Here is a 20996-nt window from a genome sequence, read left to right on the forward strand (position 1 = left end):
CCAGCAGCATGTAGGTCACCGATTGAAGCCATGAAAAGAGTTGAGGATGGCTCTAGAGAGTATGTAAAAAAAAGGACAATTGTCACCTTGAGTCATCACCAAACCTCTGGGTCTCTGGTGCCTTAAATACTGATGCTGTACCAAGTAAGAATCAAATTGCCAATTCTTACAACTCAATAATAAAAAGATGGATAACCCAACTAAAAAATCGGCAAGGTAACTGAATAGACATTTCTCCAGAGATCTATATGTGATTGATAAACACATGAAAAGATGCTCAACATCATTATTAGGAAATGCAAGTCAAAACCACCATGAGATACCATTTCACACTCATTAGGGTAGCTAGAATTAAATGGCAGTTCCTCAAAAAGTTAAACATAGAGTTACCATACAACCCAGCAGTTCTACCCCTAGATATATTCCCAAAATAATTTGGAAATGTATGTTCAGACAAAAACTTGTACATGAATACTCATAGCAGCAGCTATTATTACTCATAATAGCTAAAAAGTGGTAAAGTGCACTTTTGGGTACAAAAGTCTATCAACTGATGAATAAATAAAACATGATATATCTATATAATAAAGTATTATTCACTAATAAAAAAGAAATTCTGATACATGCTACAACATGGAGAGGAACCTTGAAAACATCACATTAAGGAAGCCAATCACAAAGGACTTCATATTATAAGATCCCATTTATATGAAATGTCCAGAATAAGCAAAACTATAGAGACAAAGTAGATTTCAGATTCCTTAGAGCTGGAAGGGTTGCAGGAGGACAGTGGAGAGGGAGATGTACAATGACCATTAATCAGTACAGGTTTCTTTTTAGGGTTGATGAAACTGTTGCGGTGATGCACAGTTCTGTAAATACAATAAAAAAAACATTTGAATTGTTCATTTTAAATGGGAGCATTGCATGGTATGTAAATTATACCTTAATAAAGCTGTTTTTAAAAACTCAAATGGCTCTTTACAGGTACCAAAGTACCTCACCAGCCGGGTACCATACTTCTTTTTTAATGGGTGGGGAAATGACAGGTGCAGAGGATAAGGTCTAGGCAGTACAGTACTGTATTTATCAAAAAAACAAAAACAAAAAACAAGTATAAGTGGACCAGAGCAGTTCAAACCCATGTTGTTCAAGAATCCACTATATATCATGCTTTTGTTGGGTGATAAATGAATTAATCATCCCTCCTGTGACATCATTATAGTAGATACCTCTAGCACTTAAAATCATAGTTTATACATGTGTTTAATGGTTCTCCCTTACTAGACAGTGCACTTTTTCAGAATAGTGATTGCGTCTAATTTCAGCACATCAAGAACTGACAGAGTGCTTGGGCACTTAATAGGTGTTCAAATGAAGGTTATTTTCAGGAAGGAAGCAGCCACTATTGAATTTAAATAAATGCAAAGTAAAGCATGAGACCCAGTAGGGATATCTGCCCTCTCCAACCAAAAGAAGGCACAAAAGAGGGCAAAAATTAATAAAGCAGAAGAAAGGAATCAAGGATGGGGGAGAAAACGGCATCTCCTCCCTCCCACCGCCAGGACGGTTTCCCTGGAAAGTTCAAGAAGAGATTCGGGTGTGGCCGGTGACATCACGGAACCCCGGGCGACCACCAACCACTAGCGTGGGCCGTCCACCACGCTTACTTTCCCGCCTCACTGAAACCCAGAGACCGTGGGTAGGGCCCCGCGAGCCGCGGGACTTACGTCACATCCGGTTCCGGACGCGCCACAGCTAGAAAGGGAAGGCCGAGCGCCGAGGGGCGGAGCCAAGAAAGCGCGCGTTCGGAAAGGGGGAGGGGCCGGGTTAAGGAGCGCCGCGTCACGTCCGGCAGACTTAGAGCCCGTGCGGAGGCGGTGCGGAGCGCTTCGGTACTCAGCGGCTCGGGAAGCTGTGCGTTCTGTGAGGCTGCGGCGGAGCCTCCGTATAGAAGGCGCAAGAGGTTGGCAGCCTCGATTGAAGCACGTCGAGCGGCGACAGCAGCTAGGAGTCATGAGCGACAGCGGCGAGCAGAACTACGGCGAGCGGGTACGTAGAGATGGTGCAGGGGGCGGCTGTGTGGTTCCAGCTTGCATCTCTTACCAGGCCCGTCGGCCTCGGTCCTGGAGACAGCGGCGATTTAGGCTCCGAAGTCTGAGGCTGGGAAGCATGGGAGTTGGGTTTAAAAATCCTTGCGGAGAGTGTCTTTAGTCATTAAGTAGGCCACCGACGGGTTTATGTGGCCCCCTACCCGAGACGGCGGGTTTTTTTCCGTTAGAAGAGGGGGAAAGATTAAAAATGGCCGCTGCGTTCCCTTGGTGTTGGGGGAGGGGAGCGGTATCTTATTTCGCCGTTGCTCTCCTGCGAAGCCTCGCTGCCGCCATCTTGGGCTGGCGGGCCGGGCGCGCTGCCAGAGGCACAAAATGGCGGAGGAGCCGCGCGTCAAGCCGGGCCCGCGCCTCACAAGGCCGCGTGGGGGTGGAGAAAGAAAGGCAACGTTGTCTGGGGGGTTTCGCCCGGCGTTTAGTTTAAGAAAGGATCGTCTTATGAACCCCAGAAAGACGGAATCTAGGGTATTCTTGGGGTCTCTTTTAGGGTGGGGGAAACGAATCCGAGGTAGACAAGTTCTGGGCCCGTTAGAGGGGGTTCGCGCGGGCTTTTTATTTGGCCTAAATGGAGAGTGCTTTCAAACGAAAAATCGTTATCAGAGTATCCAGTATACTAACTAGCCCCGAGGCCGCAGAGGTTTTCTTTTATGGAGTGGATATTTTTCACGGGATTGTGCAGAAGGAAACTGGCGGGCAACAGTTTAGGGCGCCGTTATTTCCTTTGTTTTCAGGCATTCTAAGTCTGTGAACCACAGCTTCTGTTGGTACGCTTTTACTCTGAGTCTCCACCTCCCAAATGTGGAGTTCGGTGGGGCTTAAATTACAGGAATACGACAGTTTCCGGGCTTAAAAGGCGTGATACAAAGCTTGTCAGAATCTTACACATTTTGGAAGTTATGGAGAATTTCTTAGGTGGTTAATAAGCACCATAGAAGTCGATTTTTTTTTTTAAGAAGGTGATTTTTTAACTTTGATAAGGAGTAAGTTGGGTTCTTTTACAGTTGACCTGTTGGGTTTTCCCTTTCTCCCAGTGCCATCCTAAGATCTCAGCAGTCGTCAGGTAAATATTCAAATATATTAGGAAGCAAACTGCTATAAAACAGATTTGGGGCCCTTCATTAGGAGGGCATTTAAAAAGAAAAATTCCTATCTTACCTTCTGGAACGTTGTTGTACTGTGTAATTGGAGCCAAATCTGATTTAGCCTGAAATAACCAGGCTTTACCTGGGCAGAGGAATATTGGCTTTTTACGCTTTTCTCTAAGACGGTTGATGATACCATCACCGGTGCGTCTACCATTTTTAAGCCCTTGCTTTCTTACGGTAATAAAGTTTCGATTGAGCCCACAGATTGTTAAAGCTGTGATTTCTGATTCTACCAGTTGACTATACTGTTGAAACTAGTAACTGGTGTTTGTACTGGAAAGCAAATGATAAATTTAAGTCTTCAGTTTTCTAAACAATTACTGAGTATTTCTTGCGCTATTGAGAGAATACAAAATGGCTGGTTTCTGAGTAGAAGAGCTCTCAGTTGAATATACCTGAATAAGTTACTTGTAATGGTGTGCTTGTGAAGACGAAAATTGTCCAAAAGTGAATTGGCATATTTACATAAGAAACAACTGTTGGAAGTAGGTTCCTGGCTTGAGACCGCTTGAGAGGCCTCATCCCAATTATTTGACATTCTTGAATTGGTTTTTTTTTTTCTAGTAGTGAAACAAACATCCTAGTTTTTTTCCTCATCTTGTTTATATAGGTTAGGTATTTACTAAATTCTTACGGAAGGAAAGTTATAAAATAACTTAAACTTTATGTTAGAAATTAATTTTTTTCTTACATAGAGTCCTGAATCCTGGAAGTGTTTCTAAACTTCGAAGTAGTGGAATACTTAAACATTGTTTTATTTCGCAGTTTGTTTTGTATGTAGATTGCTTTTCAACTGGTGTATTGGAACCTGAAGAGGTTAAGTAGACCTTTAAAAAAAGCACGTTGAGGTTCCTAAAGAACATCTGGCAAAACCCTAAAGCTTAATAGAACAGATTAGATATAATGCCATAAAAAAGACTCAAGTGTACGTAACGGGCAGGTCTGATTGGCTAAAAACTTACTTTTGAAAGTGCCTGAAAGCAGTGAAAAAGTTGCATTCAGGGTAATAATCTTGGACATGCCTGGTATGAATAGCTTCTCTAGAACCTGAAAAATTACTGTGAATCCACTCTAGGCCCTCAAACACTTCAAACTATTAATGTAAATCAATACAAGCCTAATCAGTACCGTTAATGTAATCACTTGTAATACAAATCTTCTGTTTGGCTGGAATCCCATCCACTGCAAACCTACCCCATCTCCCTCTAAATTTAGCTGTCCAGAATCCAGACATTCCTGCGGTACCTGCGGCCCGAGCATAGTCTTGGAAATATTTTTTTTTCCTTACTTCTTTTGACTTTTGAAGTTCCTTTCCTAAACAGACTGGTTGTATGTGTGCAGTAAATTGTTCTCAGTTTGATCACCTTTGAGTGAATATATTGACACAACTGTGGTTAAGTGTGTCCCCTTATTTTAAATGCATACTTAGGGTACGTTCTAGAATTTTTGTGGTTCACGTCACACTTTGAGTTATGGCAGAGTAGCTTTTACCTTTATTTGTGGGTTTTTTTCATGTGAAAGTTGATTTAAATTAAAATCTGTCTCTAGAGTTGACTTCCTTGATGTAGCCAAACCTGTACAAAATTATTTTTGATCTCCAAGTTCAATTCATTTCCAGTACTTTCCAAAAAATGCTTGCAAACATTTTTTGGGAAAGGATTGACCGGCACCTTTGCAAAAAGTATTCTTAGCAGCTGTGTCACAATTTGGGTGAGTAAGAATATGATAACAGTAGCAAGTTAGGAGGTGCATAGTAATATTGGGGGGTAATCTTTAAGGTCCACTAATGGTCACAGTATTTAGAGTATGCAATGTTTGTGTGTTTGGTCTTGGCACTGGTTTAATGCTCTGCCTTCCTAAAGATTGTAATTTCTTTAAGATTCTACAAATGCGTCTATACTTAGAGAATCCAGAAACTAAGGAAATACTGTTGTATGAACCAGATGGTTTGGATTTCTGTCTTGCTGTCAGGATTACAATAGCAAGCAGTTTAAGAAAATTTTCTGGTAGAATATGGGCTATAGTGTTTGTAGAAATAATGTTTGCGATGTAGATATATTGTCTTTAGTCTTATTCTTTGTGGAGATGAATAGCATCTGGATACCATCCCATCAAACTGCTTTTTAGATTTCTGCAGTTTTTCTCTTCTGCTTAATCTTGGGTTGTCTTTCTGTATTCTTTGTTTTTAGCCCCTAACTCTGAATTCTGATTTTCAAAAACTGGAACATCTGAATCTATTTCTTTCTAAAGAATTACAGCCATCGCACCAATTCCTTTAATAAAGGATTGAATTAATGTCCAGTGGGAGGAAATAGTTTGCATTGTTTCACTGTGAGTCTGGTTAGGTATGAGTCTCTTGAAGAAACCAGGTTGAAGAATATTTTTCTTGGTTTTAACTAAGAATGTTTTAATGTTGTGGATGTCTGGGACTAGAAGGTTGCATTTTCAAACTGAAATTACACGTGATTACAAGGTAAGTACTCTGGTTTTGTAAAAGATTAAAGGAATTCAGGTGGTGAGAGATGTTAATAGCATTTACCTTTTCCCCCTTTATCTCCAATAAAGCCCAAAACCTAAGTGATAAATATTAACATTTTCATAGTTCACATTTTGCCCAAGAGAAGGACAGAGCTACGATTGTGTCTTATTTTTTGAGCTTTAGCATTCTGTGTCACGTTGATCAGTTTTCATTCGTAATTGTATTATTTTTTTAGAAGGGATGGTGATGGAAGTTTAGGAAATTTTAAGTGTTTTTACCCAACGTAGTTTTTTGAGGTGTGGGGTTACATTGAATTTCAGGTATTGTTGTCACTTAGTTTTGTTTTTAAGCAAGCCAAAAAAAGATTTTTCACTATAGCAAATTGGACTTTTCAAATTCCCAAAATCTTTCTGAATTAGGTTGTGGACGTTATTTTCAGATGCTGCTTTGATCAACATAGATTGCCCGATAGTGCAGCATGCTAGAGGCCCCTTTTCAGAGTCTGTATTATTGATGCAAGAGATGGGCTTACACAACTGATTTAGGCAAGTCAGATGAAGGCGCTGCCCCACCTCCAGGGATTTTTCTCCGTCTTTTGAAGATTTTTCTCCACCCAGCCTTCTGGTAGAGTTTGACTACAGAAAAATAAAATAGTCCATTGATGTGAGCATTAACTTCTATATTTCTATCAGGATCAACAAATTTTTCTTTGCCCTATTACAATTTTTAAGATATTACCTGTCAGCAACCTGCAGAGTTTGTACATGTTTTTAATGCTATTTGAATTCCAGCCATAATTGTTGATGATGGGAGAAGTTTCTGCTTATTTCTGTTGGATCTCTTAACATTAGCCCAGTAGTTGGTCATCTGGTTTTATTAAAGTGGCCACTTGAGCTTAGTAGTTGAGTTGAATAAACAATATTTACATTATCTAGCAACATGTTTTGATCTTCAAATATAAAAGAAGGAAGATGGTTGGGAAGGGGTGATTAAAAAAAAAAGGGCAGGAAGGCGTCCATATTGAAAAGTTCTGATACCTAGAGCTTTGGCCTCCATTCTAGTTTCTAAGCCCTGTATCTGTATGTTATCTTTAGGAGGCCATAAAGAGGAAACCTGCTTGGGCATTCTGATTCCACGATTACATTTGTGCTGCCAGCAAACATTTCCCATTACATTTTAGTGATGGATATTAAAAGGAAATCAATTAATGTGACTCCCTTAAATAAAAAGCTATTTAAAATTTTTCCTGGATTAAACAAACAATAATTGACTTTCCAAAAAAGACGACTGAAAATTGTGCTTTCTTAGGAAAGACATCACAACACTTCCCGTGATAGCCATGGTTGTCTTTATACCCAGATAGGTTTATAAGAACTTTTTTCTTTTCTTTTTTTAAGAAACCTTTAACCCCAATCACCCCAAAAGAAAATAAAATTAGTAGAGAGGAAATTGTCAACAAATGAAAGATCATAAGGTGAAGTACAGGATAACAAGGAGAATAAGGATGTTTTTTGAGGACTATTTATTTTGTTCAGGGTGTTCAACAGACACTATTATACTTTATTGATCTGTTAAGTGATGTTGAGTTTTTTAAATAATTTCAGGAGGTGAGCTATAATTTTCTACCAATATTGCCACCTTAAGAAGTAGGATTTCTCCTTTGGACTGCAGAAGATTTTAATACTTTGTTCACTGAGGGGGAATTTAAACACCACTGTTGGATTCAAGTTTGTTCTGCTTTCCTTCGTAGCTACTTGAATATAGTAGTTGGTTGACGGGTCTTTTTATGCTTTCAGTGCTAAATTTAGTAGTCGAACCATTCATACTCTAAAATGTCACTAGAGCAGCTTTCTCTAGGGATGGGTTTTGAGTACTTTAGTCCAAATTTTCTGATTTCCCTGACATTGTCTTCTCAGAGCTTTTTAAATATGCAGTACAAAAATGTGTGACATTAAATACATTACTGTGACGTTAAATACATTTCTTTACTTCATTATCTAGTCAAGTCACAAGTTGTAAGCCTCTCCAACCCTGAGCCTTGTCATCATTGTATAAATGAATTGTCCGTGCTTTCCTTTCTTGCACTTTTGTATTAATGTGTCACTTTTTGACTAGAGATGTGCTTTTGACACTTAACATTTTCTATTGATGAATACGATAAGTAGAAGTGTGAAATGTAATTAAAGGACTTAAATGTTAGATGAACAGCAAATGTTCAGTTGCGCACTTCGCATTCAACTTAAGCATGATAAATCTATTTGAAGTGGACAATTGAGGTTGATTACCTTATATTTTAGAACCAACAGGAGGCTAGTTTCAGTTTTTTGAGCTGCATATTCTAGGGTTTTTTTTTTTTTAATCCAAAAAAAGGGATTTTTTTTTTTTTCTAGTTTCAGTTTTGGCACTGGATTTTATCCTGGAGTTTTAAAATATCTTCATCCTGTTCTTTTTCTATTAAGGTTAATGTTGAAGAAGGAAAATGCGGAAGTCGTCCTTTGACAAGTTTTATAAATGAGTATTTGAAGCTCAGGAATAAGTGAAGCTGAAATTTGAAAAAATAAAAGAAAGAATGCATGCTAATTATCAGACCAGAAGTCCCACTTGTAGAATATTGAGCAATTTGTGTGAAGTGGGGAAGATGAAAGAAGTCAGAATTTGAAACGGAAGAATGAAGAAAAGAAATAAAAATGAAGTTAAGATAAGAAGTAATCTGGAATCAGAAAGCACTACGCTAAGTAATTACTAGTCTGTTTATGTGTCCCTGTATATTTTGCTAAACATGCATGCATTATTTGTTTAATAGAAGAAAATATATACAGGGCAAAGACGTGCCTTCCAGGGGAAACGTTTAAATTAGGTAATTCTAATTTTAACTTCTTAGTCAAATGATTGAAATGCAATTTAAAAAAAAATAATCCTTTGTAGTCAAATATTGAGGCAGGAATGAGCTCTCTGGCATGGGTAACAGTTGGCTTCATGTTGTCCCTCTAGATTTTTTCATCTAAGTCTGCTGGTCCTGGGGTATGAGTGAGTACCTCCAGAGTTGGAATTGGTGGTTTGTGCCACCTCCGTGGACTTTTAAAATTCACTGACCCCTATCCTTCAGTACTGAGCAATGTATAATAGAATGTTTTCTATGTTTGTCATAGTTTTCCTAAAGAATGTCACCAGGATGGTTATAGAACTGAACCCTCAAAATTGAAGCAAACCAGTGAACAGGTTAGCCAGCTCCTTTTGGCATTTATGAAAATATTTTCTTTCCAGATGGCATAGTGGAAAGCTATGACCGATTAGGCCCTACCTTTTAAGATGCAGGTTCTAAATTCACAAGGATGAGTCTTAATTCTTTTCTATTTAATGCCTTTTCCAGCTGAATGACTAGGATTACTGCTAAAAAAAAAAGGTTTACCTTAGAATGAGGTGGGTCACACAAGTGAACAGGATCTCTCTTAAAGCGGCAATAGTAGTAGGTGCTTTATTCGGTAAACAGTTTTATTCCCTTTTCTCATTTTCTGCTATTAACACTTCATTGTTAGAATGATGTGAGAGGTATAGATTATTATAAAGTAGCTTTATTCTGGTTCCCCACTCCCAGTACTTACTGGAAAAAAAGAAACCTCAAGTTCTATTATTTCCCTATCTGTGTGTTTTGTTTTAGTTGAATAAAAGAATCAGATGATCAGTGTAATGTTACTTACAGTTGTATGGGACAAGTAACACGTGTCAGAATAATACCAAGTGGTAGCTAACCAAGAGTTGTCCTCTGTTGGGAAAGCCAAAGGTATCACTTCTCCTTCCTGAAATGAAGACAACCTAAAAACTCTCTGAGAGTTAGATCTTCCAGCTCTTGGATAAAGTGATTTAAATGACATTTCTAGAAGGGTCTGTTTTCTGGGGTTTTAGGGCGAACTGTCAGTGTGAGATCTGTGCTTTTTATAATTATTTCTGTGTTTTCAAGGAGAAGAAAATTATTCCCATTTACAGTAGTTTCCAGCTTTTGCTTTGTCCCAATTACTGGTTTGTAAAATTTTTTGCCATGTATAAACTAATAACATTAAGTTAATGTTAATTTTGCATTCCGAATTACTTACGGATTAGGCAGAGAGCTGTGAATGGATATTCTGTTTCTCTTCAAGTCCATGGATTCTCTTATCAGGAGACCTGAAAGGTCCTTGGGGTCCAAAAGAGGAAAGACCTATTAAGCCTCTAAGTGGAAGGAAAGCAGTTTGGAATTTGATTATATGGTCTAAGCTGGATAGATGTATGGTGAAACTAAACACTGATGCTGGTGGACCATCCCATCCATTCAGGGTTCCCCCCACCACCACCATCACCCGTTGGCCAAAGTATCTTTGATTCTTAACAGTGCTTCCTCCTCTCACCCCTACTCTGGCCATTGGGGAGGTAAGAGGGAGATAGGCCTCTGCAGGGGGGGCAGAGAAAATGAGAGAAACAAGGTTCCAAGATGATGCTTTTGCCAAGAAAAATCAGTAGGAAGCATAAAACTCTGAATAAACCAAAGATACTTAGCATCATAAATATGTGTGGTACTTCTAAGAAATGTAGAAGACCACCTCCAGAGTTACTAGAATGAGCTCTAGTTTAGGGACATGTATTCTTAAATGCTATGTAGGTTTACTCCATACCTCTGTTTAAGAGTCACTGTTCAAAATCTCATTTACTGCATCTAGTTTCTAAAGTAATACAGAGGAAACCTAGTGATTTGATGGTTCCAGATGGTTTCCACTTCGTTTATCTCTTCAAAATGTTTTTCTAAGATGGTGCCATTCTCGGAATAGGGGGAGATGAAGGTTATTTTGTTGAAAGCCTTGAGTTTTTTTTCTGACCTCCTTTCAAGTTGTATATTGTTATATGACTAAGATCAATCTATAAAAACTTGATTCCTTGAGCAAAAATTCAGGAAATTTCTTGGTTTTGTTATTTATATTAACTTTTAAGTTCATGATCCTTTTCCTTGAGGTATTGAAGGGCCAGAGTAGTGGGGGAGGGGGGTTGGTATGGTTTTAATGCCTTGACACACAATTTTTAGCCCTAAGAGTGGACTTCGAGTTTTCTTTATGTGGAGGATTTCCCAGCCGGTTTTGTAGATTTGCCCATGGATTAAGGTTTAAGTTAACTTTGTTTTTAGATTTGGCTAATAATTTTAGGTATCATTTCTTCTGGACAGGCTAAATTTCCTTGAATATTTTTCAAACCAGCTAAGGGCCAACATAACTACAAAAAAGGGGCTAACTTCTTTAAGAAACGTCCCTGACAAGAAAGGTAGGAGGAGGTGGAGGCATTGTTTAGGTGTTAGCCTAACCAAATGTCAGTATAAAAGGGAAAATCTTTGCATTCTGGCTGGTGTTTCCTCTGTTCCTGGCCTAAGAAATGATTGCTCACAAAATACATATGCATATAGCCAGTAAGTCTTAAGAGGCTGAGAGGAAAGTCTTAGAATTTCACAGACACTGGATCTTTGACCCTTGATCTGCTAGGCTAAAAGTACAATCTCCTCTCAGTGGGCAGACAGGTGAAGTAGGCTAGGATAAGGTTTTTCTGTTTAATGAAGCAAGAGGCTTAAAAAGAGATCTTGGCTTTCTACCATTTCTTCCTTTATATTCCGATCCCTAGGCTTACTGATTTGTTAACTACAACTACTTTATTGGTAATCTTTTTATTACGAGTTGTTACTGTGGGTATATTCACCTCTCCTTTCCAGAGTAAATTGTTTTCTTTGGTTTCCATTAAAAGCTATAATCATTCCATGAAGTAATCTTTTCTAACATTGGAATAAACAAAGGCAGTTAACTTTTGGGGTCCCTTTTTCTATTTTCTCTTCTAGGTTAGCTTTTGCCTGTGGTAAAGATGCCGGAAACTGCACCCCACCCCTATTTTGTGAGAACTACTTTGTCCAAGGAGAGGAGGGAGGTGGATTGTGCTTTTAAATGTCTGTGTGCAGAATATTTGCCAGAGAATGCCAAGAGATTGTTAATTGGGGTCCCCAAAGCTGCAGTACACCCTTTAACCGTTCCTTGTTAAAGGTAGTTGTTCTCACTAATAAGAGTATTTTTTTCTTTGAACCTTTTTACAGTCAACCCATGGGGGTGATGGAGGGGGGCTGTCACATTTCACGTCCCTTCACACCATGTTTTATAATGACTGAAATCTTACTGGGAAGTTTCTAGAGTTCTTTCAGGCCTAGAGACCAGAACTCATTTTATTGAGTTACTCTTTTCTTTACTGTTCTAAACTTCAAACTTAAGTTCTTCTGTATTGCATATAAATTTTTGCCCTGAGCATCATAGCAATGATCTTCCAAATTTTCTCCCATCAAGCTGTAGATCACAGAACATAATCTAAAAAGGCTATAGCTATAATTTAAAATCCTATTCTATCCTTTCAGGAATGGCCAGAATATTCTGAAAGCTTACCGCACAGGGAGGTCTCCAGTGGTACTTTTATTCAACATTGAGTCTTACTCCTGCAGTGACTTACTGTACTGTTTTGGTTCTTTTTGGGTCTGGCCATTTCTGCTCTGTCTCGGGTGGAAAGACTTACTAGACTTTATGCCTTTTAATTTGCCTTAAGTTGGAGCATAAAGTAAGGTGGTCTTGCTTGATGATACACCTTTGCTATCAGACTGAGTGGGTTTGTTCTCTTAATCCATTGTTTCTGTTTTGGTGCCTTGGCAGGACATTTCCTTGGTTCCATTACTTTATATGTATGTCTTTTCTGCTTATGAGTTGACTGTATGTTTTGACTCACTGGTAAGCCAGTTACCCTGTTTCCCCATTCTTTTGCTGGTTTCTTTAGAGATTTTCCTTACTGTGCCACTTACCTACCAGGTAGTCTAGTTTTGATTGGGAAAGCTATGGCTATATAGTATATACCTAGACTTTGGTTTTTACGTGCGATTCTGAACTCCCTTAATGGACCTTGATAGGAGCCCCTGATTTTTAATCTGTTCTGGTTTCAATAGGTCCTTTATGTAACTAACCTAGCTACTTATTCCTAGATCCCCATCAGTTTGCCCTGGTTCATCTCCATTTAGCCCAGGAAGCTGTAGATCTCTGGCACTCTCTTTGGTCTTCTGCACAGTTCACTGCCTTTCTGCTGTGGTTCCATCTGGTTGCTTTGAGAGTCTTAGGGGTTCCCATAATGGTTAGATGGAATAGGGTTTAGTGTCCTTCAGGCTGGTCCTTGCTTTCCACTAGGTTTCTGCCTTTTGCTAGGACTTGAAACAGATTGTCCTTGCCTCTTTTCCCCACTTAAAAATACGTAAAACTTGAGAAATTAAGGTCTTATTGGGAAAAAAAGGCATTTTAAAAGTAAGTTTTATGACTTTCATAGGGTTTTGTTTTATTGATGGCAACTTGATTGAAATATAGGTATAAGGTATAGGTGTCAATAGTTAATAAGATTCTTTCTCACCCTAGTCTTTATGGAGTAACAATCCCAAAACACAATCCTTGGACAGTTCCCTTAACTGCTTGGCTTTGGCACCCCTTTCTGAAGAGAGTGGGGTCAGTTAACTCTTAATCCTGCTCCAGAAAAGGTGGAAGTTCAAGTTAATTGGCTTATGTCAGTTGGAGCAATGTAAATATACCAGGTATATTCAGTTCCTGCCCTTACCTATGTTTTCTTATCTTGGAAGGGGATTGCTTTCCCTCACCATTTATCTCACAGCAGCTTATTTGTTTTTAAAGTTGCCCAGAAAGTATACAAATTAAACTTTTGACATCTACGTGTAGGAATCCCGTTCTGCTTCCAGAAGTGGAAGTGCTCATGGATCTGGGAAATCTGCAAGGCATACCCCAGCAAGGTCTCGCTCCAAGGAAGATTCCAGGCGTTCCAGATCAAAGTCCAGGTCCAGATCTGAATCTAGGTAAGAAAGACTGTCTTGGGATTTTCTTCTGTTACTCTTAGCTCTGAAATTGGTGTGTGCTTTGTAAATTAGGAAGATAGAGAGGGTTAGATCATTTGTTGGCTTATTTAACATTGGTACTAGCAATGTACTTAATCATAAGTTCTGGGACAGAAGACTTAAGTGGTTAAGAGCCTGGGCTTTTGGCGTTAGGGTTCAAATCTTACCTCTATTTTTTCTGACTTGGGCAGATTACTTAACCTTTTTCCACCTTAGCTTCCTTATCTTTAAAAGTACTAGTTCTTCAGAATTGTGAGGATTCGCTATGAGTTTAAGTATAACAAATGGACTGCAGAACATTGGCTTTCATAACTGCAATTCTTGATAAATAGGTGTAGTGTCTAATATACATGTGTGTAAAAAACAAAAATAATACGGTAACACAGCGCACTTTTTTTTTTTTAAATGTTTGTCTAGAGTAGGCTATACGTCCTTGGTTTGCCCAGGACAGCCCCAGTTTATGCCTCTTATCAGGCATAATTAACTGCACCTCTTTTCTCTCTTACAATGTGTCCTGTCTGGTTTAGATGACACTTCATATCACTCTAGTTAAGAGCGATTGATTGGTTTTAAAACACTGCTGGACAAAACTATGGTGATGGTGATTTTATCTTAAGTGAATGGTGGGCATAATGGGAGAGACCGAAAAAATAGAGGGTGTTATATTGAGGGAAAAGGGGGGCACAAATCAAGCTAGTATGAAGTGCTGCATGTTTTATGGTTACCAAATTTCTTAGTGTGTTAATTGGTTTTCAATATATTAATTTTGATCTCCTTTATCTTAAGAAATGGAAGAGAGCTGATAGTGGTTTGGAGCTCTTTCTAGGAGAGTTGAGATGACTGTAGATACAGAAGAAAAATCTCAATTTCATGTTAATGTATGTCTGAATTGTGTTCCGTCTTTGGGATTTTAACTCCAGGTTATTAGAAGAATTAAAAGCTGTATCAATCAGTTACTTAGTCATAACCCTGAAGCCTTTGTCTTACAGGTCTAGATCCAGAAGAAGTTCTCGAAGGCATTACACAAGATCAAGATCTCGGTCCCGCTCCCATAGACGATCCCGTAGCAGGTCTTACAGTCGAGATTATCGAAGACGGCATAGCCACAGTCATTCTCCCATGTCTACTCGCAGGCGTCATGTTGGGAATCGGGTAAGATGAAAAAATTGTTGAAGCAATATGTCTTCTCGTTCAAAATTAGAACTGATTACATTTGACAGTAGACTTCTGGCAGTGAACACACGAGTTCTTTAGAGACTTTTTAGTGTTTTGAGGTAAGTCTATTTAAAAGGTATTTCTTATGTAATGGTGTACATTTGAGCTATCAGTTATATGTAAGCAAAATACCGTGGCAGTGGTGTAGCTCGCTTATCAAATAAAAAATCCCATTGTGCATTACTATCTATATGGGACATACTAATGTTACTGAAGTTTTCTGGGTTAGCTTTAATACTCTTTAGAATGCTTCTGGGTTTTTCCGTTTAATTTTAAGCGAGTTTATTTCAGGTATTAAGGCTTATCTTCCCTGAAATAGTTACTCCCTTTGGCTTATAGAGATAATGCTACTCTCATTATTCTTATGCCTAGAATAAATTCCTAAGAGGTGAATTCCTTGGGCAAATTGCTCTCCAGTCTCCCCCCACAAAAATGCCAGTTTTGGTATTCACTAGTAGAGTCCCTATTTCCCCCTCCCTACACACACACACACACACACACACACACACACACTCTCTCTCTCTCTCTCTCTCAATTTGAGGTTGAAATGCTCTTCGCAGGATTTTCTTTGGGAGGGGGTGCAGAGGGAGAGAGAATCTTTTTTTTAAGATTTTATTTATTTGACAGAGACACAGCGAGAGAGGGAACACAAGCAGGGGGGGAGTGGGAGAGGGAGAAGCAGGCTTCCTGCCGAGCAGGGAACCCAGTGGGGGCTCGATCCCAGGACCCTGGGATCATGACCTGAGCCGAAGGCAGATGCTTAATGACTGAGCCACCCAGGTGCCCCATGGGGGAGAGAGAATCTTAAGCAGGCTCCATGGCCAGTGTTGGAGCCAGATGTTGGGCTTGATCTCAACCCTGAGATCATGACCTAAGTCAAAATCAAGAGTCCGATGCTTAACTGATTGAGCCACGCCAGGCACCCCTTTTTTCTGCCCATTAATGCTTGCAGCTATTGCCATAACATACTGATTTTAAATTTTAATTGTTTATTTAAATCTACTTTATTGTTAGTGACATTTTGGGTAATTTATATACATTTTTTCTTTGGTTTATGACAAATTTTAAGGTTTAAAATTGATTTTTCCATTTCTAGGCAAATCCTGATCCCAACTGCTGTCTTGGAGTATTTGGATTGAGCTTGTACACTACAGAAAGAGATCTAAGAGAAGTATTCTCTAAATATGGCCCCATTGCTGATGTGTCTATTGTATATGACCAGCAGTCTAGACGTTCAAGAGGATTTGCCTTTGTGTATTTTGAAAATGTAGATGATGCCAAGGAAGTAAGTAAAAGTCTACCTGTATCTTTTTTTTTTTTAGATGTTATTTATTTGAGAGAAAGCACATGAGGGGGTAGGGTCAGAGGGAGAAGCAGACTCCCCACTGAGCAGGGAGCCCCATGCGGGACTCGATCCCAGGACTCCAGGATCATGACCTGAGGCAAAGGCAGTCGCTCAACCAACTAAGCCACCCAGGCGCCCTTTTTTTTTTTTTTTTGACCTGTATCTTTTTAAAATAGTCCTATTGTTGACTCCCAAGGACAATTTTCGCTTTTATATTGTAAATAAGATACAGTTACTTAGAAATATCTTATTTGTAAATATTTACAAAAGTTTTTATACTGGATAGTTTGTGGATGGCTTTGCCCCAGGTGTATATAATAACTTAATGTATCTTTCGAAGGCAAAAGAGCGTGCCAATGGAATGGAGCTTGATGGACGTAGGATCAGAGTTGATTTCTCTATAACAAAAAGACCACATACCCCAACGCCAGGAATTTACATGGGGAGACCTACCTAGTAAGTTTATTTTTTAAGATAGATTGATGGCTGAGTGCATTTTCTCTAAGAACTGCCATGTACTAGAGGAAAATCTTTGACATTTCATCTAGTCCTGCCACAGTACAAATCATTCTTCCTGTGTGTGTTTTTTTTTAACTGGGTAACGACTATTCAAAAGAATACATTCAGTGGAGACCTTGTATTTGTGCTGAACACTGGTAGATGACATCTCACCATATCATACAGAAAGGCCATATATCTGGCTTTGCTTGATAACTAATGTTCTTGCTTAGACCATTTTTATCGTAATGGAAACTTAAAACCATTCTAGGTAAAAGTCTAGTTTATAACAAATTCTACTCCTGTGCATTTTTTAGTTCTTGTTAAGCAGAGTGGAAAACGGTTTTCGCATTGAACTATATGATAGTTCATATAGAGAGGATACTTCCTCTCCTTTGTCGTCATTCTCACCAGTGTTTCTATATTGTGTTGAAGTTTTGTTTTTTGTCGTTTTTAATTAAAATTTTCCCACTCCTGAAACCACATTCTTCCAAATATTTTATTTTCCCTTTCTTTAGGAAAATATATTTATGTACGTTGTTACAGGGAGCAGAGAAAGGACAGTGTTTATCCCATATCAGTGAATTCTTAAATAGGAATAATCTTTTTCCGGGTAACTTTATTAGAAAAGGCCTGTCTATGAATTAAAAATTAGGGGGTTATTAGTAGATAATATTTTTGCTCAATATAAGAGCGTATAAAGAGATTATACTTGGAGCAGTTGCCCAGTCATGTCCTTAGAGCTCAGCTGTGGCTCCCAGGACCCAAATGAGTCATGCTGCTGTTATTGTCTGAACAGCTTTAAACAATAACAGTTGTATGTAGGAAGATAGGGAAGGAAGGCCACGTGGTATTTTATGAAGATATATTTCATTGGATGAAATATATTTATGAAGATACATTATTCACAGTGGCAGCTCACGCCGTCGGGATTACTATGACAGAGGATATGATCGAGGCTATGATGATCGAGACTACTACAGCAGATCATACAGGTAAGTTAACCATAATAGATTTAAGTTGCCAAAAATTTGAAGGGAGGTACCAGTCTCTTCTCCTGAATCATAATTTAAGGCACAACCTTAAAAACACTAAACTTTAGTGTTTAATAAAATCTTTTTTATACTAAGAAATGTAGGGCTAGAGTTTAAACTGTAGATTTTTAGGTTATGTGTCTAGTCAGTTTAACCTAATATGTGTAATTTTTTAAAAAATCAAGTCTTAAATCAGCTGAAATCCCTGGTTTTGAGCATGGCAGTGGAACCAAAATTACAGACCGTACTTCAGTTTTTTCACTGTTTTGTCCTTGTTCTTAAGTTCCATAAGCTGCATTTTTAAAGTCATTGCTTTTATAAAGCATTTTTGGTGTCTGATGCTCTCTAGGTAGGGAAAACTAAGTCTTGGAAGAGTCCAAAGAAATACTTGCTGAAAGGCAATAATTTGGTATAAGAATGGCTAGAGGTTCTTTTAATTACCAAAAGATTGAACCTTTTTAGGGGGGGATTAGTAGAGAAATAAGTGTCATACTGAGAAACACTTTTGAAGATAAAATGAAGTAAAATCTTTATTTTAGCTGCAGCGGGTAATTTAGACCCTCTCTCGCTTATGAAAATGTAAATTGTACGATTAATCCATGGTGCCTTATAGAGATGTGGTTGTCTTTTTTTTTTTTTTTTTTTACACTGTTTTGAATGTTTAAAAGAAGTTGTCAATTACGGTCTCTGGAAGTGAGTCCTTAAGCTTGCTTCTGACGCAATGGTCCAGCATTTTATCCCCAACAAAAACCTTTTTTGAAAGAACATTTGTGTGTCAATTGGCACTCTTAGGGATTAATCTGTGGAGGCTGGGAAGATTAAACGTTCAGGTTTTATTTTAATTCAGTTGAGCATTTACTTTAGAAGTGTAATTTGTTCTATTACTCATTTTAGCCACCAGAGAGAGCTCTATGCCATTTTGTAAAAAGGGTGACAAAAGTTAGGGCTTTAATCACTTTACTTACAAAAAATGATCGTTCATTTCTCTGTGGGAGTTTTAATTATACCGCATAAATACTGTTTTTAAAACTTTAAAAAAAATGAATGTTGTTTTTCTGCCTTCACAGAGGAGGAGGTGGAGGTGGAGGAGGATGGAGAGCTGCTCAAGACAGGGATCAGATTTACAGGTATGGCAGGAGAGGATTTTAAATGTACATGGTACACCAGTAGAAAGGCTCACCTGAAAGACACTTGGTTATTTTGGGGGTTATTAAAAGTTGGATCACACAAATTTGGATTGCATGAAATTCGTAAAATGCTGTAACTGAAACAAGTGATCGTGTATACGTGGCTTCGTTTGTGTGTTTACAGAAATGAATTGGGCTTATACTAGGTAATTACTCAATGGCCCCATTTTGTACTTTAATAAGTGATGATAGTGTTGTAAATTAAGGTCACTGATAAGCATCCATATCTTTATTCCTTACTGCTATTTTCTGGTACTATTGCATTTTTGTTAGCTTTTAATGAGCATCTTAGTAAGCAAGTGAATATTTAAGTCAGTCTTAGAAAACTGCTTTGAAGCACTAGTAAAATTTGTTTTGGGTGTTAGTTCATGAAGGTGTGGCTTGGGATTAGTGGTTTTATTATCTAAAACAGACTTTGGAAATACCATGACTATTGCAATCTGTATATATCACTTAGTCTAACTTAAATCTATGGAGTCTTAGATGGTCTTGGCATTTGTTTACAGAAGGCGGTCACCTTCTCCTTATTATAGTCGTGGAGGATACAGGTCACGTTCCAGATCTCGATCATATTCGCCTCGTAAGTTTTTAACTTGATATGATTTTATAATAGTATGGCTTGAAGTTACCAAACTACAGTAGATAGTGGGTTAATTCAAGTAGTTTCATCTATATTACAATCCACCCACCCACCCTCGGTTTTTGTGTGTAGGGTTCAAGGAAGTATATGAAAATCCTTGGAATCTTATTCTTGCTAATTAAAATAGTAAATGTGTAATACATTCTGGTCACCATTTGTACCTTTTCTTTTTAGGAGGGCTTGCAGTTTTTGTACAGCCTGGAAACATTTGGGTGACTTTAAAACCTTAGCTCCTGGGGGTTGAGTTATATACTTCCCAGCTAATTCTTTTATTCAGTGTTGGTTCTTTGATTTCTAGTGTAACCCTTTTCATAGGAGAGAATCTGGTGCATAGAAATTTTCTAATGGTAGAATAATCTAAAAAGTCTCAACATTAAAGTACACTTGATAAATATGCTTCAATACTGAGACTGATTATTATTTCTTCCTAGGTCGCTATTAAAGCATGAAGTTGAAGATTTTCTGAAACCTACCCTAGAGTTGGGATATTGTTTGTGGACAATATTTTTTATTGTCTCCTGTTTAAAAAGTGAACAGTGCCTAGTGAAGTTAGGTGACTTTTACACCTTTTATGATGACTACTTTGGTGGAGTTGAAATGCTGTTTTCATTCTGCATTTGTGTAGTTCGGTGCTTTGTTCAAAGTTAAGTGTTTTCAGAAAAGTATGTTTTGCATGTATTTTTTTACAGTCTAAATTTTGACTGCTGAGAAGTTTCTATTGTACAAAACTTCATTTAAAAAGGTTTTTCTACTGAATCCAGGGTATTCTGAAGATCGAAGCCTGTGTGTAAAATGCTACCAAATGGTAAAAAGCAACAATAAAGTTTGGTTTTTACTTTTCTTTCTAACATCAATGCTTAGCAAAACTGTTCAGATTAGGTTGTGTCAGTAGTAAATTTCAAGACAAAAATACCCATTTTCCTCCAATCCATGAAACATTATACGTAATATACCTGCAACTAAGTGTTAAAAATTATGCTCTGTAACCCTGTACTGCTAGTACTAGAACTAAAGAACTTTCAATACAGCCAATGCTTAATGCTTATATAAATGTGGATTTGTCAGCCTTTATGTAATCTGTATCATATAAAGCAGGGGATAAGAAAAGAGGTACACAATGTATGCCTTCAAAAGGCTATTTCTTAAAGCTGTTACAAGGGGATAATGGTATTTCAACTAGTTATCAGCAAGTGACAATACATTCCACCACAAATGTACTCTTGTTGTTCTAGCTTTTAGACTACGGAAAAAATTAAGTGCTTCAGAGTTCGGGAAAAAAAGGGAACACTACACCTGTGTTGTGGATGAACTGAAGACTTTGCCTGTTCATTTTTTAAATATTATTTTCAGGTCCTTTGCTTACCAAAGGAAGCCCAATTTCACTCAAATGTTTTGAGAACTGTGTTTAAATAAAT

General features: G+C 38.1%; 1 protein-coding gene across 1 annotated transcript; it reads left to right on the forward strand.

The window, feature by feature from the left end:
- The first annotated feature begins 1848 nt into the window (after positions 1–1848).
- Positions 1849–20435, forward strand: TRA2B (transformer 2 beta homolog). Its single transcript, XM_028100927.2, has 9 exons — positions 1849–2052; positions 13490–13623; positions 14652–14814; positions 15974–16162; positions 16563–16678; positions 17632–17715; positions 18822–18881; positions 19448–19521; positions 20013–20435. Exons 1-9 carry the CDS (start codon positions 2017–2019, stop codon positions 20021–20023), a joined length of 867 nt encoding a protein of 288 aa, XP_027956728.1. The 5' UTR covers positions 1849–2016; the 3' UTR covers positions 20024–20435.
- Positions 20436–20996: the final 561 nt, after the last annotated feature.

Source organism: Eumetopias jubatus, unplaced genomic scaffold (assembly GCF_037043125.1).
Source record: "Eumetopias jubatus isolate StellerSeaLion01/CBP00866 unplaced genomic scaffold, mEumJub1_p1.0 scaffold_1, whole genome shotgun sequence".
Classification (NCBI taxonomy): Eukaryota; Metazoa; Chordata; class Mammalia; order Carnivora; family Otariidae; genus Eumetopias; species Eumetopias jubatus.